Consider the following 27338-nt stretch of genomic DNA (forward strand, 5'->3'; position numbering starts at 1 on the left):
ACTGGCAGGAGAACAGGCCAAGGGGAGAGAGGCCCTGGCTGGCTGGCTGGCTGCAACGGAGCTGGAGAGGAGAGTGACGAGATTGGGAAGCCTGCACATGCAGAGGGGAGTATTGCTGATTGATTATGAGGCCTAATTGATCTGAATAAGACACGTGCAATGGGAAATTAGGACAGACAATGCAAAGAATTACCCCTTGTTTGCAATGGGGTGAAACTTTCCTGCACTCCTCAAGGGTCAGTGCCCTTCTTATCTTCTTTCTTATTTGTAAAGTAATATTTTTTGGAATTCAAGCGTATTTACTTGTATTGTCATTCACAATATTCAAATCTTGATTATTTCAGTTTCAGAAATCCAAAATACGTATTTCTACACACATTCAAAAATTATACATATTTTAATCCAGTGAGTCACAATAAGCATTCATTACAAAACCTAACCGGCTTTGTTGGCAATTATGACTTCCAATTGTATACCATATTCAAGATGCACGTAAATTACTTCAGTTCAAACATAACAATTTCAATTCAAACATACAGAATGTATCAAGTTGTGTCGAGTAGTTTAACAGTCTGCATATCCCCCATTAACTTCATGGGGTTCTATGAATCGGTGTCTTTCGTTTATGAACCATCCAAAATAATCTTTTTCAATATAGGAAATATTTCCAGAGTCCAAAAGTTACTTGAAAAGATGTTATTTCTAAAGGGGATTAGTGCCAACGCGTTTCGAACTCAGAGTTCATCTTCAGGGCCATCAAGTACTCTGTTCCTTAGGCAAATATCCATTCTGTAGATAAAACAGAAATGGGCATAATTAAAGTATCTTTGTAATGTCTCTGTAATAACCATATAAGTATAATGGCTGATTATTACTTTTAAAAGTTTCCATCTGTGTAACGTGCAGCTTTCAATTCTATGTATGTGTGGAGGTCAGTACTCACCACAAGGGCGATTGTATTCTTTCCCTGGTAGGTACGGTATGAGAGGGTTGCTGGTCATTCACCCACAAGAAATGTTACCAGATACTAAAAAGATAAAGTTTGTTTCAATGCAGTGAACTTGTGGCATGATTTTCACAAGCTGTTAACTCGTACGTGTATTCAAGTCTGTTGAGCGGCGGGATAACTCGTATGTGTATTCGAGTCTACTGGGCGGCGGGATATCAACGCTTAGAAGTACTCGTGATTAGCTAGGACGTCTGATTACTCATTAGTGCTTGTGACTTATGTAGTTTTATCTTTATTTGACATATCGTCTAAAAGGGTATTGCTATGAGCCGGTGATGGTTACAGCAACGTGTAAATGCTAATTACCTTGCTCGCGGGGTTCTTCTCGCTGTGCGACTCGGGCGGTCACCATCGAGATTGTATTCTCGTAACTATGGTGACCGCGCGCATGCGTCTATCCTAATATAGCGCCCGCCATCTTGGTGTGGGCTCCTCACATGTAGTCATGGGAACTGTTTGTGTTTGTATTCTTACGATTATGTCACAATCTACATTTTGACCAATACAAGTAATCAGTGATCACGAGCGCTTGTCAACTGTCAGATTAACCAAGTTTCGCCTACTATCTTTCTCAATTACAGCGCTGACTAAGATACATAATTCTATGACCCTAAGTGCCCGGGTGTCGGAACGCTGGGAAGTAACCCTTCGTTCCTCTAAAGCACCTGGGTCATCTGCTATTGGATTTTTTGTGTTTTCATTCTAAGCTCATCTTTCGCTTATTGCTCATTCCAAATTTGCACGCGAGGGAGTTAAAAGGGATACTGTTTACCAGTTGTGTGGGGTGGCCCCATTATACAAAGGTCATCTTGAATAATCACAATAGGCGTATTATATATTCATGAAAGGCGATTTTGGGGCAATCACAAATTGTACTGAACATCACATATCTCCAGATTAATATCAGTCTCTTAGATGGTATAAGGTATCTGTTGGAGATTCCACTCACATTCTATTTGTTTTGTTCTTCGAGTGATACAATCCTGTTCATACAAAACACATGAAGTCGAAATCACAATTCATTCCTCTTGGGTGTAGTGTGTCTAGCTTATCAACCCAATAGATTTCTCGTTGTAATAATTTTTTCAGTAAATTGCCACCCCTAGAGGCTACTTTAACTTGTTCCAAAATTACACATTTCAGTTGTGCAATGGTGTGTTTCTGTTCCTTAAAGTGTGCTGCGACTGGTGATTTTGTGTTCTGTGTTCTAATGTTGGATTTATGTTCGGTCCATCTAATTTTGACTTTGCGAGTGGTAACTCCTACATAATAGAGGCCGCATGGGCATTTCAATGCATACACTACATTGCTGGCATCGCAAGTGCAAGAGTGTTGAAGTTCAATATTTTTCCCTGAATGTGGATGTGAAATATATGTGCCTGTAATCACATTGCTACAATGTTGGCAGTTATGGCACGGCTGAGTGCCTCGATGCTGTATCTTGGTCTTCGGTACATCTGTCATTTCAGCTTTTATCAGGCTTTTGCGTATGGATTTACTGTTTCTGTAAGCGAAAATCGGGTTTTCTGGAAAGAGTTCTTGTAGTTGTGGGTCTAATTGAAGCATAGCCCAGTTCTTCTTGATAATGCTTTTAATCTTCTTGCTTTGCGTAGAGTACGTGGTTACATATACTACCTGTCCTTCATTTTTTTTTGTTTTTACTCTCGAAAAGACTCTCTCTTTCTATGGTCTCCACTCTGGTTGCCAATCCGATGGTGTTCTTTTTATAGCCTCTTTCGAGGAATTTAGCTTCTAGAGTTTTCGATTGTTGTTTATACTCCTCTGTGTCAGAGATATTCCTCCTGTATCTTAGGAATTGACTGTAAGGTACACTGTCTAGTGTCCGTTGAGGATGAAAACTTGTGGCTAATAAGAGGCTGTTCCTATCCGTTGTTTTCGTGAAAATTCTTGTATTTAGACGGTCTCTCTCCCAGTAGATCTGTACGTCCAGAAAGTTAATTTTTGTGTCACTGGTTTGTGTGGTAAATTTAATCCGTCTGTTCATATTATTCATCATGGTGAAAAATTCCTCTAGTTCCTCTGGTGGACCTGTCCAGATCCCAAAAACATTGTCTATGTAACGGACAAATATTGACAAGTGTCTTAGCCATCGGGGACAGTTAAGTACATGTTCTGTCTCGAGGTGTAACATAAAGGTATTAGCGTAGCAAGGGGCCATTGCTGCGCCCATGCTTGTTCCTGATAGTTGCAGATCATGTTTATCTTTAAATTTGAAGAAATTGTTTAATACCAGTTTCAGTAATGTCAATATGAAAAGCCTATCTCCAAGGCATGTTTCCGCATTTAACAGTTGCCAATCCACAGCTTCCAGGCCATACTCGTGTATGATGTTCGTGTACAATGAGGTCACGTCCATGGTAAATAGTATGTCTCTGCCTTTCACAAACTGAGTGTCCTTCAGCAGTGAGAGGAAGTGAGTAGTGTCCTTCACGTAAGTGGGGCTATTTTGTATCAAAGGTTGTAGGACTTTGTCTAGGTATTTTGCTAGCGGTTCCAATATGCTCTCTGTTGGTGCAATGATAGGTCTCCCAGGTGGTTTTTCTAGGCTTTCATGCACTTTCGGTAATATATAGAAGACCGGCATAATTGGATGATCCTTCAACAGGAAATTGTATGTTTTCTCACTAATGACTCCTCTTTCCAATGCTTCATCTACTACCTCTGTGATTAAGGTACGTACTTTCTCTGTCGGGTCAAAATTGATTTCTCTGTAGGTCTCTTCATCCTCCAATTGTCTATTGACCTCATCTATATAATCACTCTTGTCCATTAGGACTAGGGCTCCCCCTTTGTCTGCGGGTTTGAAAATAATATCTTGGTTGTCCAGTAATCTCTTAAGAATCAAACTCTCATGTTTAGAGAAGTTGCTGTGTTTTTTGTGAGTATATGATAGTTTAAGGTCTTCCAGAACCTTTTTTTCAAAGGTTGTAAGTATGTGGTTCTGTATGGGTGGGTTGAACACACTTTTGGGTGCTAGTTCAAGGAACTCTGTTGTGGGCTCCATAACCTCTTCTTCATGTGAGTTGAAAAATACTTTTAATCGCATTTTTCGTATTAGTTTAAAAAAATCAATTTTTTCTTTTAGAAGTGTACTTGAGTGTTGAGGGACAAAGGAGAGGCCTTTTTGTAGGACCTTTGATTCCAGTTTAGAGAGGCGGTATCTAGAGATATTGATAACTAAGTTTTCTTTGGTCCCGTCTTCTTCCTTGGTGCGTTTTTTCTTCTTTCCCCTTCTTGTGGGTCTATTTCTAAAAAATCTGATCTATCCCCATCTATTGTTGGTATGCTGGATGTTGTCGGTGCTTCCACAGATACTGGATTCTGGATGTTGTCTAACACGGTGCTGGAAGCTTCTGAGGATGTTTGTTCTGCACTTGGATTCTTCTTTGGTTGTGGACGTGGTTGGAAGGGTCTCGATGTTTGTTGTCCGTAGTACTCCTGCCAGGAGTATACAATGTCCAGTTGATAATCCTGTGTGTCCCGTCTAAATTTCCGGATTTTTTTGACCTCCAATTCCTGTTTGTATTTTGCCAGTTTGAGGTTAATGTCTTCTAAAGTGTTTTTCAGTTGGTCACCAGTTAGTCCTGTTTTTAAATTATGCTGAATAGTTATGATTTCTTCTTCTAAGGTTTCAAGGTTGTGTGCTAGTTCTTCTATCGTGAGCAGTATCAGATCTAATGAGCACTTGTTAAGTATTTTCCGCCACTTTTTCACAAAGGCAGGATTATCCTTACATAAAGTTGGTTCTAGGTTCACTCTCAGTCCTCTCGGAATTCGTTGTGCTTTATGGTACTAAGCAAGCGTAGATGCGTGTAGTTTCAAATTAATTTCCCGTCGTATTTTCCACTCGAGCTGTCTGATTAAAGCTTCTGGTTTCTCTGTGGTAGATAACTCCTTGCCAGTAATTTTGATTAAATTTAAAATTCTCTGGGCTTCCTCTTCACTAAAGCCCAGTGTTTCTGCTCTGTTCTTGGTAGTTTGATCGATTTGTGCAAAAGACATTTTCTGTAATGGTGATTAGTGTGTGCTCCCTCTGTGTTTGGTCTAACACTTTTAATGTCTGGAAATGAGGAAGGGGGGGGTTAGAGGTGCACTACTTATTCGTATCTATGTGTACCCAATAATTCAGTTAACATTCCTGTTTATGTCAAATTCTGCGGTTCAATTGAACCTGATTATTTCAGGTGCAGGAGAGTGTAGAATCTCTAGACCAACAGAGATCCCAAGTAATTACAATGCAAAGAATTACCCCTTGTTTGCAAAGGGGTGAAACTTTCCTGCACTCCTCAAGGGTCAGTGCCCTTCTTATCTTCTTAATTGTAAAGTAATATTTTTTGGAATTCAAGCGTATTTACTTGTATTGTCATTCACAATATTCAAATCTTAATTATTTCAGTTTCAGAAATCCAAAATACGTATTTCTACACACATTCAAAAATTATACATATTTTAATCCAGTGAGTCACAATAAGCATTCATTACAAAACCTAACCGGCTTTGTTGGCAATTATGACTTCCAATTGTATACCATATTCAAGATGCACGTAAATTACTTCAGTTCAAACATAACAATTTCAATTTAAACATACAGAATGTATCAAGTTGTGTCGAGTAGTTAACAGTCTGCATATTCCCCATTAACTTCATGGGGTTCTATGAATCGGTGTCTTTCGTTTATGAACCATCCAAAATAATCTTTTTCAACATAGGAAATATTTCCAGAGTCCAAAAGTTACTTGAAAAGATGTTATTTCTAAAGGGGATTAGTGCCAACGCGTTTCGAACTCATTAGAGTTCATCTTCAGGGCCATCAAGTACTCTGTTCCTTAGGCAAATATCCATTCTGTAGATAAAACAGAAATGGGCATAATTAAATTATCTTTGTAATGTCTCTGTAATAACCATATAAGTATAATGGCTGATTATTACTTTTACAAGTTTCCATCTGTGTAACGTGCAGCTGTGATTACAATGTGATTACAGGCACATATATTTCACATCCACATTCAGGGAAAAATATTGAACTTCAACACTCTTGCACTTGCGATGCCAGCAATGTAGTGTATGCATTGAAATGCCCATGCGGCCTCTATTATGTAGGAGTTACCACTCGCAAAGTCAAAATTAGATGGACCGAACATAAATCCAACATTAGAACACAGAACACAAAATTACCAGTCGCAGCACACTTTAAGGAACAGAAACACAACATTGCACAACTGAAATGTGTAATTTTGGAACAAGTTAAAGTAGCCTCTAGGGGTGGCAATTTACGGAAAAAATTATTATAACGAGAAATCTATTGGGTTGATAAGCTAGACACACTACACCCAAGAGGAATGAATTGTGATTTCGACTTGATGTGTTTTGTATGAACAGGTTTGTATCACTCGAAGAACAAAACAAATAGAATGTGAGTGGAATCTCCAACAGATACCTTATACCATCTAAGAGACTGATGTAATTAATCTGGAGATATGTGATGTTCAGTACAATTTGTGATTGCCCCAAAATCGCCTTTCATGAATATATAATACGCCTATTGTGATTATTCAAGATGACCTTTGTATAATGGGGCCACCCCACACAACTGGTAAACAGTATCCCTTTTAACTCCCTCGCGTGCAAATTTGGTATGAGCAATAAGCGAAAGATGAGCTTAGAATGAAAAAACAAAAAATCCGATAGCAGATGACCCAGGTGCTTTAGAGGAACGAAGGGTTACTTCCCAGCGTTCCGACACCCGGGCACTTAGGGTCATAGAATTATGTATCTTACAGTCAGCGCTGTAATTGAGAAAGATAGTAGGCAAAACTTGGTTAATCTGACAGTTGACAAGCGCTCGTGATCCATGATTACTTGTATTGGTCAAAATGTAGATTGTGACATAATCGTAAGAATACAAACACAAACAGTTCCCATGACTACATGTGAGGAGCCCACACCAAGATGGCGGGCGCTATATTAGGATAGACGCATGCGCGCGGTCACCATAGTTACGAGAATACAATCTCGATGGTGACCGCCCGAGTCGCACGGCAAGAAGAACCCAGCGAGCAAGGTAATTAACATTTACACGTTTCTGTAACCATCAGCGGCTCATAGCAATACCCTTTTAGACGATATGTCGAATAAATATAAAACTACATAAGTCACGAGCACTGATGAGTAATCAGACGTCCTAGCTAATCACGAGTACTTCTAAGCGTTGATATCCCGCCACCCAGTAGACTCGAATACACGTACGAGTTATCCCGCCGCCCAACAGACTTGAATACACGCACGAGTTAACAGCTTGTGAAAATCATGCCACAAATTCACTGCATTGAAACAAACTTTATCTTTTTAGTATCTGGTAACATTTCCTGTGGGTGAATGACCAGCTACCCTCTGATACCGTACCTATCAGGGAAAGAATACAATCGCCCTTGTGGTGAGTACTGACCTCCACACATACATAGAAATGAAAGCTGCATGTTACACAAATGGAAACTTGTAAAAGTAATAATCAGCCATTATACTTATATGGTTATTACAGAGACATTACAAAGATACTTTAATTATGCCCATTTCTGTTTTATCTACAGAATGGATATTTGCCTAAGGAACAGAGTACTTGATGGCCCTGAAGATGAACTCTAATGAGTTTGAAACACGTTGGCACTAATCCCCTTTAGAAATAACATCTTTTCAAGTAACTTTTGGACTCTGGAAATATTTCCTATATTGAAAAAGATTATTTTGGATGGTTCATAAACGAAAGACACGATTCATAGAACCCCATGAAGTTAATGGGGAATATGCAGACTGTTAAACTACTCGACACAACTTGATACATTCTGTATGTTTGAATTGAAATTGTTATGTTTGAACTGAAGTAATTTACGTGCATCTTGAATATGGTATACAATTGGAAGTCATAATTGCCAACAAAGCCGGTTAGGTTTTGTAATGAATGCTTATTGTGACTCACTGGATTAAAATATGTATAATTTTTGAATGTGTGTAGAAATACGTATTTTGGATTTCTGAAACTGAAATAATTAAGATTTGAATATAGTGAATGACAATACAAGTAAATACGCTTGAATTCCAAAAAATATTACTTTACAATTAAGAAAGAAGATAAGAAGGGCACTGACCCTTGAGGAGTGCAGGAAAGTTTCACCACTTTGCAAACAAGGGGTAATTCTTTGCATTGTAATTACTTGGGATCTCTGTTGGTCTAGAGATTCTACACTCTCCTGCACCTGAAATAATCAGGTTCAATTGAACCGCAGAATTTATTGACATAAACAGGAATGTTAACTGAATTATTGGGTACACATAGATACGAATAAGTAGTGCACCTCTAACCCCCCCCTTCCTCATTTCCAGACATTAAAAAAATTAGGACAGACACTCACACAGAGCTTTTGGTTGGATAGAAGGGGAAATCAGACAGGGATTGTCTTAGAGAGAGAGTGTGATGTGTGGTGTGGATTGCAATACTGAATGCTGACGCTTGTGAATTGTTATTAGGCTGCATTAGCATTATAGATCCAGCTAATTAGATTGCTTGCATTAGAAGCCTGTAAGGCTTACATTCATTGTAGTTAACACCCAAGTATAAGGGGTGCAAAAGTATGTTTTGCTAGAAGTGTTTATCATGCTTGCTGTGCATGAATAAAAGTGTTTTTATTGTTCAATTCATTCATGTGTTTTCTTTGTGTCTTATGGGTGTGTGTCCATAGCATAGCAATTTAGCAGTAACACAGTGCACAATCACCCTGAGATACATTAGCAGGGGGTGACAAAGTGGTACACCCCCTGAGGTCGTTTTGGAAACTAACAAGTGGTCGCCCATGTCGGGCTAGGCTAACATCAGAGATTGGAGCTTCAGAAGCACCTGGAAGAGTGTGTCCTGGGCAGGACAGAGGCGGATAGGTATGAGGACCACAGCCAAGGGAAACAATACAAGAAAAGACCATCAGAAAACATGGTGTTGGACAATCAATACCTAACTATAAATGTTGCCAAATCAGTATAAACTGGTACAAGGGGAAAACGTGCGAGGCTAATAAAAAAAAAAAAAAGACTAGACTGTAAACCTTTAAGTTGATTGGAATATTGGGCAGGAATGGGAAAAAGCAAGAATAATAAAAAAGGGCTGAGAGGAACAAAAATTAAACAAGAATGCAAGGCTATCAAAGCCAGCTAAAGGAATTGAATACAAGCTACATATTCAGTTGAAGTGAATATACTATATTTTATTCAAGAGTATATCTATTGGAGTTCTGGGATAGAGAATATTTTCAAAATGGTATGTTGGAGGGGCGGTCTTTTTTTAAATTTAACTAAACGCAGGAGAATGATCCTTTTCTCCAAACAGGCCGACAACCTTGAGTCACAAGTCAATGCCCCTCGGAGCAGGCAGTGACAAATGATTGCCTTCACTGATGTGGGCATGTGTGTTTGGCAGGGTGGGAGGAATGCATTACCAAGAACAGAAGGTTGAGAAATAAAGGGGGTGTGGTAGTTTTGTGAACACAAGATTCTCTACAGGAGCGGAGGTGGAGCAGAGGTGGTCTGCTGTGGTGCTGTGCTGGGGAGAGCACCAGAGTGCTTTCACTATGTCCTTCGTTTTGGAGGTGTGGCCTCCCACCAACGAGACGTGCACTGGCATTGTGAAATGGACGTACGCATCTAGGGATGTCAGCCTCAGGGGCGAGGGATATGATTTAGTACCACCAGGGCAGTTCATCTTAGGGCGATGCGGCAATGGATAAGATTAGCACAAGAAGGCCGTGCCCTGCTGCCTGATTTCGTGTGTGTAAAAGTGAGGAAAACTACGGTAAGGTGCATAGGAAATGTTTGTACGATCAACGTATGCTTAAAAACACATGCCCAAACGGTCGGGACAATAATATTTTTGAGCGCACTATTCCTTTAAGCTCTACAACCCTGTGGAGCGGAGGTAGACTGCTGTGGTCCGCGGTGGGGACGGTGTAGGTAAGTGCCCACTTCCTCGGAAAGCCTTACCATTTACCACACAATGTATGACCGCCCCTGCTGTTTGATAGAGACGCCCACTGCTTTTTTGCCAGGCCCTCCCCCGGTTGATTAGACAGGGAGGAAAACTCATTCCTGGACCCAGCCCCTTCGCAGACACATTGCAGTGTAACAAGAGTTTTTTCAACGACAAACATCGGGAGCTAGGTCGCGGGTTACCGTGACCAAAGTCATACCCGTTCTGCTGCCATTCCTTACTCGAAAAATATTATTACCAAACTGGCCCCCTCATCTCCACTACAAGATGATCAAGCAAAATGACTAGAAGCAAGGCCCCCAGACTGGGCCTACGCAGTGCATGGGTCAGTGCCGGCAAACATGCTCAGAGTCCTGCCATGGATAAAAATAGCGCATCTCTTCCCCCTTGTAAAAAAAAAAAAGGGGGGGGGGAAATGACCCAAAGAAAAATAAGGTGCTCTCCCAGAAGGATATCTCCGCCTTCTTTAAAAACAAAGCTCAGTACCTGGTCATGGTAAATAAGGACCGGATTATATTGCCTGCTGGAGACTTTGATCCGGGCCCCGGGAGACATGAAAATGCACCTACATCATCCCTGCCGCCCCTAAATCCAGACAATACCTCAAACTCAGCCACAAGGCGGTGGACTCTAATAGCTCTTGCTTGATTGATAACAACGGGTTGCTGCTAAACCTATGCAAGGGCTTAAAACAGAACTCTAGTGACCAGCTTGACACAGACTCTGAAGAGGATCTGTCTGCCAGCCCCGACTTAGAGAAACTGGTTACAACTATGGAAGACCCTTCGGACACGGAGGACAGTGACACTGACTTTTCTGTGTATGACGCTGACCAGTTGACACACACCCTGGCGATTAACCACAAACTTAGTTGTCCAGCTAGCACTGAATATCGACCACAGGCTTTGAGTTCTATGGCTGATAGACTTGATGTTCTGATCTTATTATGCACCAACCTGGCAGAGGCTCAGTGAGAAACAAACCGAATGCTGGGTCTCGTGGCTGACATCGCCATAGCCTCAAAAACGAATTGCTTGAGCATTGTCAATCATGAGGGGGACAGCGGCCACAGACCTGAACCAAAGAACCCCACAAACATGAGTGAAGAAACAACTCAAAGGGAGAAAGGGACGACCTCCCATCAGGATGAGGCTGAGGTCGTGGATCTGGTCACTCAGTTGTGAAACTGTCAGTGATATAGCAAATCCTAGGGACCAGGTGCTTAAGATCATCGCCATGGAGCAAGGTCTATTAAATGCACCAAATGAACCCAGCAGGCCAAAGCACAAAAAACACATCACCCAGACACAGATACCACAGGGGGCCAAGGACGTAGCTCCAAACTTAAATTCCAAGAGCAAAGGCTCACGTCAAAACATCTGAAAATTGGGGAAACAATGCATTCCGTCTCTAGCCCCTTCTTTAATAGGTTGTGGCTACTGAATCTATTACACTACCAGACCTGGACTCAATCACGACCGAGGATATTGAACGCATAAAGCTCCCAAAATACTACAGTGGGACAAACTGGGGTCTGGTAACTTTTGTCTCACCAATGATAACGGAACGGGTGGGCTTGAATGTGAAGCTCCTAAATTAACTTGATCTGGAAGTTTTTATGCTTGAATCTGTGGATTATTGGAGGGATAAGGGGGCATTATGTAGAGGCGAGAATGTGCAAAAAGAGGGGATGTATCATGCTATAAACGCGCCTCATGGGGCCTGCACTCTTTTTGGGACAGAAAACTATGTAAATATGTAAATGCAGCTAGAATCCAGGGCAGATGGCTGAAAGCCCAAAATGAGGAAGAATGACCTAGAGTCGACCAGGTGGCGTATTTTACTATGCTATCCTGGAACACTTGTGGTCACTGCTCCTTTCTCGTAAATCCTGCAGGTTCTCATGGTCTGCGAATGTCTGACCTGTTTGTCTTACCAAAAATTTGGCCAACGACCCCTTTTAACATGCATGGGTTCTCTATAATTTTTCAGCTATCTCAGCCCGTAGTTAGGGGTCATCCCAAAGGGAGACTTTGCATAGGGGCAAAAAATGTGTACACGCTCAAACAGTACCAGAAAACTAGGGAACACGAGAACCTATTTGCAGCTGTCTTTGTGGGCTTCCTGTGCACCCCAATAGATAACCTGGTCTTGGGCCTATATGATCCTCCGGGGGCAAAATCCACTTGCGAACTCATTGAGGTAATCTCGATATGTTCCACTCATGGGTAGGACAAAATAAAAAGGGCAGTATCCTGTTGGCAGAGGATTTTAACAAAAACTGTCTGCAAAGCTTGCCTCCCCACATTGATGGGGGGGAGGGGGTGGAGGGCAAACCTAGCATGGGATGCAATATGCACTGGACTACTATTTTGGCAGAGTTTGATCTGGTTCTGCCCCCCATGGTGGCGGCGGGGACAGACTACACCTGGTCAAATGGTATCTTCTCTTCTCTGATCGATTTTATATTTGTGAATGGAGTAATCAGTGATTTGGGCCCCGATTTACAGACCAAAGGGGTGCCGATGAGTGACCACGTTACACTCAAAACAACCCTTCTAATTCCTGAAGGTATGCCCAGGAAGAAATTGAAATCAAACCCTACTGTGAATTTACAGTGAAATCGTCTGTTGGTCTCATCTGAATATAAACAACCTAAATGAGAAAATAAAAAGCTGTCGAAATAACGGGGATGCGTTACTCGCGAAGTATTCTTGCGACCAAAAATCTGTGGTAACAATCAGAACGCATGATAAGCGAAACTGGACAGTTAAATTGAAGGGCCAGAAATCGTGGGTTCCCTTTGATGCTCTCATCGCAGACAAAAAGCCCCTGACTAACACGGAGTGCCGAAAAGTGAGGAGGTGTCGAACAATGTGCACGGTGCACATCGAGAGCAGATTGTATGCATTAAAGCAAGCTTACAGGCGGTGGCTTGGTGAATACTGCTATGAAGACACAAATACAAAATGGAAGTATATTAACAGGATCATTTGAACACATGATTCAAAGAGATTTTGGCACATGATTTGCTCACTCAGAAGTGGAAAACTGGCCTTAAAGGGCAGTCCCATCTCTGCTGAGGCCTGGGCTGTCCACATAAAGAAAGGCTACTGGTTTCGGGAAGCCAGCTTGCCTAGCCTCAAGGACTGCCCGATGGTGGGCACATCTGTTTGGTACCAAGTGCAGGCTTCCGACTTTGGGGAGCCAATTAAGAAGGACTGCCCGATGGTGGGCACATCTGTTTGGTACCAAGTGCAGGCTTCCGACTTTGGGGAGCCAATTAAGAAAGTTAAGCCTTCTAGGGCTACGGGTCCAGATGGGCTCTCGAATATAGTGCTAAAGCAAGACCCCACTATTTGGGCCGAGATCCTGAAAATGCTATTCATTCGCAAATGCCAAATCGGGAATTGTCCCGAGTTCATGGCGAGACTCAATCCTGATACCGATTTACAAACAGGGTCTCAGGACCAACCCATGCTGCTATAGGCTATTTGCCATGCTGGATTGTAGCTCAAAAATCTTTGCGGGCATCCTTCTCGACATCCACACTCAGTGGTCGGATGAAAAACACCTCCTCGCCAAACATCACTTCAGTTTCAGAAAGGGCTTCAGAACAAAGCATGCCCTGTGGGTTCTTATAAATCTCATCTCGGACGTTTATAGGTACCCTGAAACTCTGCTATATGTCTGCTTTGTAGATTTCAGCTCAGCTTTTGACACAGTTATTCTATCAAAACTGTGAGATAAGCTGAACGGGTGGGGCAGTGATCCCTCACTCCTTTATTTTATCAGACAGCATCACAATAAAACAACGGTGCAAGTTTGGTTGTTCCGGGATGGTGACTTGACACAGCCCATCGAGACAAATGTGGGCTTGAAACAAGGCTGCATCTTGGTGCCATTACTGTACAACTTGTACATGTACGACCTGGATAGGGCGTTGTTGGCTGCTCACAACCACCCCCCAATACGGTTATGAAGCGGTAAACACCCTTTCATACGCCAATGACATTGTTATCCTGGACAGAACACCAATAGGCCTACAACGCTCCCTGAATGCACTATTAACTTATGCTGAGGAGAACGGCCTAAGCATAAAAATGCGAAAAACAAAAGTAATGGTGTTTGACAAAAGGACACAGGTGGGAAATAAATTCAACTTCGGCTGGGCCTTCCTCTGGAACAGCCTCCCTGAAACTTGAGGAGAGCCATCTCTGGTTCCTGAAGCACCTCAAGACCTTCCTCTTTGCTTCTTTCTCTCTTCCTCTCCCCTGCTGAACTCTTCACTGAAACTGCACTAGTCACCTGGCTACCCTCTGATCTCGGGCCCAGGTCCCCTCCAGCTGCACACCTGCACTGTCTCCTGGGCAACCCTGGACTTGGGGGCTGTTTCTGTATTCCTACAGTCCCCACCAGCTCTTGACTTTATGTCGCCACTTTCCACTAGCTGGCCACACTTTTTTCCTATTACTTTTATTTATTACTGTTGATCCTATGTACTGCACTGCCCTTGCTCCCCCCCCCCTGCACTTGCCCTTTCCCTCTACCCCTGCACTTCCGCGATCTGAATGTCACCTGGCCTAGTAAAATCGTTGTCTGTCTTCCCTCTGTTCCCCCCCTCGCTTGCCTCGTCCCGAACTGGAAACTGGGGGAAAACAAATTGGAAAAAACTAATTCTTATATGACTCAGTAAAGCCCAATATCTGGTCCCAGTGGCTGGTCAAGAAAAAAGCAATTGACAAGTGGGGTGGACGATCACTGGAGGCAAAACTGATTGCCTACGAAACTGCAATTGTTCCCAGTATTCTATATGCCCGGGAGATCTTCCCTAGGAGGGCACTCAACTGGCTGCCAAAATTGGAGGGAAAAATCTTGAAATCACTGTTGGGTCTACCAGGCCCAACACCAGTTGAGGTGATAAGACTGGATTTAGGACTGCAGTCACTTATGTCTAGCTCGGCAGTTGCCGCTTGCAAACTGTGGGTATGAATAAAATTTGCCGGGGGAAGGCATACCTCCCTACAACACTTGTGTATCGCCCACGCTGAATGATACTCATGCAGTGTCTGGTTTAGAGAACTGGAGAGTACGGTGCTCGCGCATTGTCACGCTATTGCCCTGACATGCTCTTGTGAACAAGAGGTCCCAGTTTTCTTGGGAAAAATTGATGCTTGGAGTAGGAATTATGACAGAGCACTGACCATTGCACAGCTAGAAGGAAGGCATAAATATATGCAATTCCCTCACCAAGGGGGATTACTCCCAAGGCCCGAAGCAGTACCTAACAAAGTGGCATTTCCCAGCATTCATATGATTTGTCCTACTGATTCCCTGGGATATTGTGCCTGTTTTTGGAGTCTGGGGTGCTTGGCAGGGCCTTCCACTTGAAAAACGTCTCCGCCCCTTGTGTGGTGGTCACATTGAAACTGTAAGACATGTCTTAACTTTCTGCCCCAGTCTGAGCGCCCACTACGACAAAGCTTATGCAAATTCTAGACTCTATGAATGCTATCCATTCTGGAGTCTACTCTTTGCGGCCGAGTCGTACGTGGCAGTCTTTGCCGCTTATTACGTCTGGCTAAGGGTAAATCCCATATTGAAGGGAAAAAGGTGCCTGCTGTCTCCTAACTGTTGAATAATAAGGGATTTATTTGCAAATAACTATGTCTGCGCTGATGAAATGTATGGGCGACCAGTAAGTTATCCTCCTTTTTATAATTATATTGTTTAGCTTTTCTATATGCTCATGATTCTGCAAACTGGTCTCTTTTATAATTGTCCTTTCTTCCTTTTTCTTGGGTTCTCATTTTTAACTGTATTGAAATGTTATCTTTTTTAACATTGGTAGTGTAAAAAGTTGTTTTTCAACTGTCTGCACTCAAATAAATAACAAAAAAGATGAGAAATAAACTTGTCTATGGTCATTCTAACATGAAAGTCGAATTGTAGAGCACATGTTCACGCTTAGGAGTTCCTTTGGCACTACAGACACATTGTTTAAGGTTACCCAAATCCATGGTACTACTCTATCTCAAAAGGTGTAGGGTGGAATGGGCCTGCTGAGAATCGAACCTGTGACCATGAAGTTAAACACTGATCCCTCTAGTGTATTCATGAGTGCACTGAGCCAAAAACCTGGATGCTTTAACATAAGAAAATCCAACTTACTGAAGGCCAAAGTCCCAATGTCTACTGCCTTAAAAAATGAAAGAACTTTGCCATGTTCAGTGAGATTGCTAAAAATTAAATTCCAAAAGAAGGAGTTTTTGGGAGTCCTAGGAAAGTATAAAGGGTCTTCAGTTTAGGCATCTCTGATTGCAAGGTGTACACTCAGTTACATAAAATGTTTAGATGCCATTGAGGACCACTCAAACATAACTCGTATGACTAACATATCTAACACTGCACATGTTTTTCTACAGGTCTAATTTCATTTGACGAGTTCCACCACACCTGGAAGCTGCTGAGCTCCCACTTGAACATTGAGATCAGTGACAATGCCATCTGTGATTTGGCGCGCAGTATTGACTTCAACAAAGATGGCAACATAGACATCAACGAATTCTTGGAAGCCTTCCGTCTTGCTGACAAACCTCGCAATGGCGACCGATAATCTGCTAACAATCCCACCAACCTCAACATACTGACACAGACATGTCTTTAAGGAAATCCTTTGCCAGCGGTCTAGCCCAGAATTTATTTTGGACATTTTTGTTACCTCTCTTCACTTGCAAAGAAAGTATGAAGATGTGGCCTGCATGCTAGCATCAGAAAAGTAGTGGATTCTCGGGTCTAAAATGACATAGCATTCCGACGTTCACTAGTGGTACCATTAACTGTTGTGGGGTAAAACCACTGGAACGGAAGTGGGTTACAAAATGCATACTGTATCATGTGAGGTTTCCCTGCCAACAAAACGATTTTCCAATTGGCATCCAAAAAAAACATCATCTGCAAAGACATTATCTTTTCCCAGAAGTTGACTGCATCAGTACAACTCCCATTTACCAAACCTGCAGCATGTGGTAACTGCATTATCCTTCTTTATTCTCCTGCCATGAGATGTTGAACAAGTGTTTATTGAGCAATATGCATTGTATCAAAACACTTCCTACCTCCTGAAGATCTTGAGGCTTTGTTGTTGTATTTGATTTGCTTATAGCTAATAAACTAGACTGTTGGTTTTTGGGGTTAAGGCTTTCAGGTTGCACTACTATCCTTGGACTTGTCATCAGAAGTGGTATTGTGGAATATTCGCAAATGCTATTTGCACAAACACAATCGCTTTAGCATCATGCCAAATAGAGCACAAGGGAATTTGAACTAGTGCTAATGTGATTGCGCATGGGAAAATGTATCATACCTACTGTCAGTGATCTCCCTGGGAGCCAAGCTGAGTCTAATACTTAATGTGTTATACATGAGGTTTCTTTATCCAACTTGATACAAATAAAGAATACTTCAATCTCAAACTTATTTTATAGATTATCCAATTATCTATTAACAGTATGTGAGGAGCCAGGAATGAGACATGGACACAGAGGACTCATGGTTTTGGCCATATTCTGGAGGCATTTCCCTGCTTAAAGCAAAACTAAGGGTCTGTCCAATGGAAAAATGTCCTGTGTCCAAAATACTATTCTGGCCCCCACACTCTAAGGTGAAAAGGGAAATGTCTTTGGCCTTGAAAAGTATACAAATGTTCAAAAAGGAAAGGCGTAACTCCAACAGAAAGGTTCCCAATGGATAAAGTTCACAGGTTCCGAGAATTACTCCCTTCTCCTGTATTTTGCACCACTGCACTTTTAACTTTTAAGGATGTGAGTTTTCCTTGGGCTTCTTTTGGTCAGCAAAACAACTTGTATGCAAAACAACTTGGCTGTTAGTCTTAATTTTGGAAGGATACCTGGTATACTATCCTGCCAGGTTTCTTCTCTCTAATGTAATTTCAACACAGTCTTTTGGTATACCAGATGTATCTTTAGCACGACTCCCTCATGCGATTTTCTTTACACACTGTCCAACCTGACTTTGCCTGCTATACTCTCCTGCCGGGGCTTTCTCATATGCTTCATTCGATACACTTGAAAATTGGAAACTGCCTGCTATCCACTCCTGCCAGGACTTTCTCTTTTGCTTCACTTAACACACTTGCCACTTGAATCTGCCTGGTGTACTCTCCTGCAAGGACTTTCTCATCTGTTTCAATGGGCACACTTGCAAACTTGACAACATTTTGAATTCATTTCATTATGTCTCTTTAGAAAATATCGAGTCCCCCATTCTTTCTCATATGCTTGATGTATTCTTATTTGCCTTCGGTAGGGTTTCCGACATGCCCCGGTGTCCCAGCTTCCCTTGTGTGGACTCACTGACTCTCTGTGGCATGCGTCGGTTCTCTCGTGGTAAGCATGCAGCGGCCCTGCAGCGTCCCGTTAATTCTACCTGGGTTCGCTGTCTCTGCTTTGTGGTTTCCACGTCCCTCGCCGCTCCTGCTTGCCTGCTATGATATGATATGATACAAGTCATTTACAACGTGCCTGTACACAAGCGTTTCTAGCTATGACAAGATAAGGGAGGGAAGATAGAGGGAGGATAAGACAAATTATCTTACTAGGTCTTGTCTCATTCAGATCGTGCAAGTGCGAGAAAGAGAAGTGCAAGGGCAAAGGGAGGAGGAAGTGAGAGGGGAGGGGACAACAGGGCAGCAATGCTCTGAGTAAGCGCAGCCAGGGCAGAGCAGCTCTGGATATTGCAAGGAGAACAAGTAACTGTAGGGTTACAGTTACAGCCCCTAAGTGTGTGGCAGGCCCAGAGACAAGGGTGACTTATCAAGAAAGAGCCTGGTTCCCAGTGAGACTCTGAGGGTAGCCAAGTAACCAGTCGGTACAGCGGACAGGTAAGTCAGAGAGATCAGCAGGGGAGAGAGCGAGAGAAAGAAAGCAGAGGAGAAGAGGAACGTTTTGAGCTGCTTGTGGAACTTCAGGGGGTCCAGCTCAAGTTTGAGAGGGCCAGGGAGGCCATTCCGGATGGATGCACCTGCAGAGGAGAGGGAGAGAGAGAGAGCTACCCCCACTCTCTGCCTGGAAAAGCATCTAATCCTTAGAGAGTTGGAGGTAGCTGAAGGAAGGGCTGGTAGTGGGACTTGTTGGTGATGCCCGAGATATGAGGAGAGAAAGAGATTGGAGTCGAAGATGACACCAAAGTTTTTTGTCTCGCAGAAAGGCAAAAGAAGAGGGGCCAAGGCGGGCGGCCAGAGAGCGAGGTGAAAGCAGGGGTCTCAATGAGAGGAATCTCCATCTTACTGGCATTAAGGCAGAGATTGTTGGAGGTACACCAATCCTGAATCATGGATAGACAGTCCGGAATGAGCGAGAGAGGAGAGGAGGCTCAGGGAAGCCTGAAGGAAAGCTCAGTGTCATCTGCATAACACTAAAAACTAGAGGAGAAGATAGAGATCAGGTGGGCCAAAGGGGCCAAGTAGAGGTTGAAAAACCAGGGTGAGATGATAGAGCCCTGGGGAACACCACAGGTAGAGAGAGAGGTGGCAGAGAGAAAGGGACCAAGTTGGACCTGGGAGGGGCGGAAGGAGATCAGCCACTCCAGGGCCTGATCCATGATGCCCAGGTTCTCATGGAATCGATTGATCAGGATGGCATGGTTGACTGTGTCAAAAGTAGAGGAAATATCAAGGAGAATGAGGATAGAAAGAATGCTGAAATCAAGGTTAGAGAGTAGATCTTCACAGTTGTTCAGGAGAGCAGTTTCTGTGCCTCTGGCATCTCTGAAGCCAGATTGATAGTCATGGAGACAACCAATAGATTCAGTGTGGAGAGTAAGCTGGGCAATGTCCAGCTTTTCCAAGAGTTTGCCCAGGAAAGGGGTGATGAAGACTGGGCGATAGTTTGCCAAGCAGGTGGGATTGGCAGATGGCTTCTTGAGGAGGGGTGCACAAGGGAGTGCTTAGGAGGCGAGGGGAAAGTTCCAGTGGCTAAAGAGTGGTTACAGAAATTGGCCAAGGCTGGATGGAGGGTGTCAATATGGTCCTTGATGCTCCTAGGGGAGCACCTGTTTAGATGACAATTTCATAGGTCGGATTTGTCTAGAAACCTTGTCAGGTGTTGTCGGAGAGAAAGAGGAGAAAGGGGGAGAGGGAGAGATGGCCAAAGGGGACCGAGAGAGGAAGAGGAGATGGAGGATGGGATGCCCTGAGTTTTAGCAGAGAAGTTAGAGTCCAGAGCTGTACAGAGGGTCTGGGAGGGAACAGGAGATGTAGAGACTGCAACAGGATCTGCCAGTTCCTTGCAGATTTGAAAGAGATTGGCCGTGTTGTTAGAGGCCAGAGATGTGGGCTTGAATGTGTGCTCTCTTCTTGGACAGGACAGCAAGTCTGTATTGCTTTTGGAGCAGGCGGCAGGCCAGTTTGTCAGAGGATGCACCCAAAGCCCTCCACTTCCTCTCAGCCACTCTGCACTTGTGTTTCAGGATGGTGAGGTCAGAATCATGCTAAAAGTTGCACTTGGAGGTAAGCTGCAGCCGGATTCTCATGACAGGGGCAAGGATGTGCAGGGTGTTGGAAATAGAAAGATGCAGATTAGAAAGGGCTGTGTTACGGTGTGAGTTTGCTGTAGGAGGAGCAGAGAAAGTAGAGGCAAAGGCATCCATTGACACACGCTTCATGGGCTGAATGACAGAGAAGGTAGGTGGTAGTGTGGGGGGGGGGGCTTTGCCTGAGGGATAGAGTTTTAGATCTGAGGAGAGTAGAAAGTGGTCAGTCCTAGAGAGAGGAGTGGTGAGGGGGATGTCTGAGGTAATGACAACATCCAAAGTAGGTCCGGTAACAGTGTGTCGTGCCAAACGGCAGAATGGAAAGAGAGCGAGTCTTCCAGATGTTGTGGAAAAGCCCAGAGGAGGGATTAGAAGCATCTAGGTGGATGCTGAGCTCTCCGTGGAGAAGTTGAGAAATAGAGGCAAAGAGAGAAGAGGAGAGGTCAGCCCATTCAGAGTGGCCTGTACATGATGGCCACAGTTTGTATTTGTATTTATTTATTTATAACGCGCAAACCAACAGGCCCGGAGGCATCAGGGCGCAATTTGTACAAGGTTACAGATATGCAGGCATAACAGAGAATCATTAAACATTTACACATGGGTGCAGGTATAACATAGAATCATTATATACATTTACAAGAGGATCTTATATACATATGTACAGTAGTTTCAGTGCCGATAGGTGATAATAGCGGTCGGCAAGTCAGGGTAGGTCAGGAAGAAGCGCGAAGCCGGCCTTAAAGCTGGTTGAAAAGCCAAGATCTAGTATTGGCTTTGAAGGTATTGAAAGAGTCTTCCGCTCTAATTGAAACAGGGAGGGAGTTCCATAACTTGGAAGCTAAAACGGGGAAACTTGAGCCCCCTGCTTTTTGCAATTTAAATCTGGGGATCGCTAGACAGTGGGATTGGGCTGTTCTTAGAGGTCGGGAGGTAGAGTGGCGCGACAGTCGACTACCAAGGTAGATCGGGGCTTTGTTGGCTAGGCATTTGTGCGTAAGGGCGAGTGTTTTGAGTGAAATTCTTTGTTTGACAGGTAGCCAATTTAACTTACTTCTGGTTTCTGTGATGTGGTGGTGTCGGGGAATGTTTAGAGCTGCACGAATGGCGTTGTTTTGTGTCGTTTGAAGTCTGTTCAGGTTCTCTTGGCTGGTGCCAAGATAGAGAGCACTGCAGTAATCAATTTTAGCCAAAATAAGGGTTCTCGCTAGCGTAACGCTGTTAGACGTAGTGAGGAATGGTCTGCAAGCTGCGATAAGTTTGCATGTGTATGCAGACGCAGATCTGACAGCATTAGTTTGTCGGGTTAATGAGAGTGTGGCATCAAGGTAGAAACCTAACGTTTTGGTGTCTTTTGAGACACGAATGATATTACCATCTATGTTGAATGACTGATAGGATGGCTCTAGTCTGCTCAGGCGTTGTGCAGTCCCCAAGATCAGGAGCTCCGTCTTGTCATCATTCCAGCACAACTGATGTTGGGCCATCCAGGCTTGGATGACCAAGTAGACGTCGTTAAGGGCCTTGGTGTCACCTAGATAATCACCAGTGATGGGGATGAGTATCTGGGTGTCGTCCGCATAGTTAGTATAGGAGACACCCAGATAGTCAAGCACATCAAAGAGTAGTTTCGTGAAAATGTTATAAAGTGTAGGTGACACACAAGATCCCTGTGGAACGCCGCAGTGAATCGGGGAAGGGTCCGCGGCTGCGGATGGGGCAAAGACTCTCATGGATCTGTTGCTCAGGAAAGATTTGATCCAAGCCGCAGCCGAGGAAGAGAAGTTGGCAGCTGAATGGAGGTGCTCGCACAGGATCTGATGGTTGACCAGATCGAATGCGGCTGAGAGGTCGAGGAGTAGTAGCATTGCTAGTTTGCCTTGATCCTTTAGAACCTCGATTTGAGTTTTAAGGTCTAATAATGCGGTCTCTGTCCCGTGTCTGGGGCGGAAACCAGATTGTCGTAGACCTAGCAAGTTATTAGTTTCCAAGTAATTTTGGATCTGAAAGTATGCGGCACGGTCTAGGATCTTGAGCAGAAATGGTACAGTGGTGATAGGTCGGAAGTTGGTGGGAATGTTAGGGTCTAGGGAAGGTTTTTTAAGCAGTGGGATAACCCAAGCGTCCTTCAGATTGTCCGGGACAATTCCTGTTTGAAAGGAAGAGTTGATGAAGGCCGTGATGAATGGGGCCAACTCATGCGCTGAGTCCTTGATAGTAGGGGCTGGGCACGGGTCACCTTGGCAGTTAGTTGGTTTAATTCTAAGAATTATATTTTCTACCTCTGCCACGGTAAGCGGAGAGAATGCGAATGGTATGATATTGGTAGAGTCTGGCAAGGGGGCCTTAGTGAGGGAAAGAGCGTGGTTGTCGCGGTTCAGGCTGTCCTGTTTATCTTTGATTTTGTCTTGTAGTGTGGGGATTTTATTTAGTAAGGCTGCTTGGATGTTGGCACACCATTTACTATCTTTCACGCATGTGTCAGGGGGGGCGACTGGAGTTTCAAGCTCTCTTAGGATTTTAAAGAGTTCCTTGGTGTTCTAGTCGGCTTGTATAATGCGGTTGTTGAAAGATTCCTTTTTTGCCGTGATGATGGCATCTTTGTAGGAGAGTGAGGCTAGGAGGAAACTGTCTTTATGCTCGTCTGAGGGGTGGCTTTTCCGTCGATTTTCGGCACAGCGTTTGGCTTTGCGGAGCAATCTTAACTGAGGTGTGAACCATGAATTGAGATAAGCTTGAGGTTTAGCCTTTCTAAGTTTGAGAGGTGCTATACAATCAATGGCAGTTCGCATTGTTTGGTTGTAGGTGTGTGCTAGTGAGGTTGGATCAGAGTAAGAGTTGGTGGCTGTGTTAAGGGAAGGGAGTAACAATGGGAGGAGTTTCTCCTTGGTTATATCTTTTTTGCTTCGAGTTGGGAGTGCTGGGGCTAATGGTGACGGGATTCGTGGTGTGGCTTCAATGTTGAAAGTTATAATGTGATGGTCGGACCATAGACAGGGGGTATTGTTAAGGACCTTGATATTGCAATTGGAGCCAGCTACCCAGTCAAGTGTTTTACCTTTAATATGGGTAGGCTCTTGGATGTATAAGGTAAGGCCGAGGTCAGATAGTGCGATCTCCAGGTCAGAGGCCACAGGATCTTTTGAGTCACCAAGACCCAAGACCTAAATTGGAAAGAGGCCAGGAGAGAGAGAGCCTGCAGACTAGGCATTCAAAGGCAGAGTAGGCCAGTGTAGGGATGACAGAGGCCCAGAACCACTCCAGAAAGATCAGGGCTACTCCACCCTCCAGGACGGTTGGTTCTGGGTTCGGAAAGGTTCTTGTATCCCACAGGGAGGAGCGTGCCAAAACTCATGGCAGAACTAGCCGTTAACCATATCTCAGTGAGGGCAAGGACATCTAGGTTGAGTTCTTTGTGGAGGTGGTAGTGGGGCCCGAGGGTGGGCAGAGGAGGAAGATGAGGGTGCCAGAGAGGTGGCAGAAGGAGTAGCGGGACAAGGGAGGAAGTTGATAAGATGTCAGAAACACCTAGCAAAAAGTAGGAGATTGGGTTAAGGGCCCACATCAAGACGCCTCTGTTCAGATAGACATTAATGATGGTCTTGGAGGAGTGGAAGGGCGCCAGGAGGAGCTCCCACCTAATGCCACCGTTAATGGGAGTGGAGGAGGAGGAGACAGGACTGAGAACAGAGACCATATGAAGGGTCCATAGGTCTGGAGAGGGGACGACAAAGAGGTTGTCAGTGAGAGTCTGTCTGAAGGAAGCACTGGTGTAAGTATCAGCGATAGGGAGGCCTGGGTTGGAGACCAGGATGTCCCTCTTGAGCTTCTTCCTTCCAGACTTAGTGAGAGGGATAGGATAAGAGATAGAGTAGCAGTTAGAGAAGATGGGGGAGACAGAGAGCACCATGGGGGGGTGCAAAGCAGGTAGGTGGAGGAGAAGGGGGGGTGAGAGAAGAGAGAGAGACACAGCCCTATGGCACACAATGCGCAGGGGGAGGATGAGGAAGGGGGCTGGGGTCACAACAAAGGAAGACACAGGAGGGGGGGATCAAGTAACTCACAAATATGAATGACACGCCTTGGAGGGATCTAGGTGGGAGCCTGGAGAGAACCAGCAACAATGTCACAGTCACCAGAATGCGAAAACACGCAGATTTGACTTCCCCTGAAGGGGGGAAAAAAAAGGTACGTTTTTGAGCACAGCACAATACAACACACCCAGATTCGTATTTCCTAGGAGGGTAAAAAGGCTTTGGGTTTTTCTGTGCTTAAGCGGCATCGAGGCTGCTTTTCAGTGCCTGCATATGCCAGGAGGTCTTCCATTCTCTTCCTCTCGTGGCATCCTCACATTGAGCCGACTCCTGCAGTCTGCTCTTATCGCCTCCTCAGTGAGCCAGTTGGCTCCACGGACTTCTCAACATCACAGCGGTCCGTCACTCGGTACAGAGAGTATGAGGTTCTCCCAGACAGCGTCTCCGTTCTGTTAGCTGGTTCGGTGGTTTAAATGTCCCAGCATCAAGTATGCGCTCACAACCACTAGAGCGCAGCCTGCGCTTCTGGCCTCGAATGATCTTCATTACTATGCTCAGCTTCCTTATCTACACAGTATGGGAATGTATTCTTAGTAGCTTTCAGGGGTGGCTGAAGGGAGTTATGACAATATGCCATTAAGGCATGGGGAATGGATGGGGTGTCCCTAAAGGGGAGAGGGGGATACCATGTCTTGTCCGATGATGTCACTCCCTTGAGGGTTGCCTCCCCCATGCGATCCTCCCTCATATAGTCGTCCTCAGGGTCAGGATCCGGTGGCGGCTGCCGTCCCCTGGCCTCATGGAGAGAAGTCACTGCTGGTAAAGTAGTGATAACACCATTGGATTCGTCACACATTAGAAACACCATCGACTGTTTACCATTTTTTTGTAAATGTTTAAAAATATGATGGAAAATTAAAAAGCTTCCATTTTGTAATCTGACCTGCCAAAAGATGCACATTTACAGGGAAACTGCCTGTACTGTGCACTTAACATCTTCAATTTGGTCAATTTTCTAACACTTCCATGCATTAAAAGGAGGATGTTTGTAATTATTTGTTTTACAGCATAACAAAAAAAACGTATGGGTCTTTCCCAGTTAAATGTTGTTTGTGGAACCTATGCACCATTCCACAGCTGGTTTGAGCCAGCTGCACCTTGAATCTGATCTCATGAATGCCTGTACAGTGGTTTTATTTTATGGTCCGTAAGCCGATTATTCCTACTCTATGATAAACGAAAGACAGGGGTTATACCTCACCTAAGCATTATCACTCTACCAGTCAACCAAACGTTGGATTAAAAAATAACTCCCGTCTACCAGCCAGGCAGGGCATGTACGTATTGATGAGATCACTCAATTAGTACACCATTGTAACCTCTTCATATCCCCTGGGTGGCAGAAACCAGATCGAGTGAAGTTCTGTGGTCTAATGAACACTCATCTGTTCTCATCAGTCTATGTAACCATTGCTAATATCTGATTGACTACTAGCATAGCTCATTCACTGCAATGCATGTCGTAGACCTGCTACTTGTATTTATGAGAATCCTGGACCTTCCCTACCCATTTTCCTAAATCATCTTCAATCTCCTTTAACCCTACTCACTCTGGATCAGCCTTCTAAAGGTAGCTTCTAACTAGAATATAAATAATTAAGGTTAATAAGTAACACTGAGCAAGAACTCCGAAGGCATGGAGATGTCATAAATAGATGCTCAACTAGGTGATCTGCAGACAGTTAATGTCTAATGTTAAAAAAATCCTGAACATTTTAATATTCCTTATTATTGCTCAACGGTCAAAAGAGAGCAGTTCAAATATCTCCTTAGATGAATGCGCCCTACAAATTCCTGGGAAAATACTCCTGATTTATAAAATTAAAAGGCAGGTTGCGTCCAACCTCGATAAAGCATATTAAAGATGAAAACCTTTAAATGTGGAACAGTGGCACAACCCTTAGGTGAGAGTAAGGGTCTGTAATCCCAGCACTGCTAATGCCACAGTCATAATATGAATACAAAACTGGTCACAACAAATGTGTACCCACTGGCACGTTATAGCTCATTAGAGATAAAATTGGATCAAACACAGCAGGGGACGCATTCACACCGAGACCAACAACATTTACTCATATGTCCCATGACTGCAAAAGGGGACATTTGTAGCACAGAGGGGGGATTCCATATAGCTATCCGTGATGTTATGGAACAGGGTCTAGCCAAGTGCTTGTATATGAAGAAAGTGGTTGCACAAAAAACAAAAATCACAAAATCATTTGGGAGGAGTTGGATGAATCGCTTTAAATTGAACCACAATAAGAGGAGGGAGGCAAAGGAGGAACTGAAAAGTCAATGGGGCGTAGGGTGGATGTCCAGTATGCGGAAAAGAATGACCAAATGGTGTAATGTTAGAAACCTTGAAAGACGAGTGTCAGGGTTTTGACGGATTTAGATATTGAATGTCAAAAACACTCCAGTATTATAAACAGAACTGAAAACTACTTTAAAGAACACGACACGATAGGTGGAACAGTAAGAATCGGTTTTGTGCTATGCTGTCTACAATTGAAGTATATGCATCTAGTTTAATTGGTTAAAAGAAAACTTTACGTAAAGACGGCATTGGTACACAACAGTAGACATTAGACATGCAAAGAAAATGTAGTTCTGTCATTTGGAAATCCTCTCTCCA

The 27338-nt window shown here is 43.8% G+C and overlaps 1 protein-coding gene across 10 annotated transcripts in view; it reads left to right on the top strand.

The window, feature by feature from the left end:
- The window catches only part of PPEF2 (protein phosphatase with EF-hand domain 2), a 703213-nt gene extending 685962 nt beyond the window's left edge, over positions 1 to 17251 (top strand). For all 10 annotated transcript variants that reach the window (XM_069626300.1, XM_069626309.1, XM_069626302.1 and 7 more), the window contains one exon: positions 16484 to 17251. In XM_069626300.1, coding sequence (XP_069482401.1) covers positions 16484 to 16674 — 191 coding nt within the window. In that variant the 3' untranslated portion in view covers positions 16675 to 17251. The remainder of the gene's footprint in view (positions 1 to 16483) is intronic.
- Positions 17252 to 27338: the final 10087 nt, after the last annotated feature.

The sequence above is a fragment of the Ambystoma mexicanum genome, chromosome 6p (assembly GCF_040938575.1).
Source record: "Ambystoma mexicanum isolate Mex_15411 chromosome 6p, UKY_AmexF1_1, whole genome shotgun sequence".
NCBI classification, from domain to species: Eukaryota; Metazoa; Chordata; class Amphibia; order Caudata; family Ambystomatidae; genus Ambystoma; species Ambystoma mexicanum.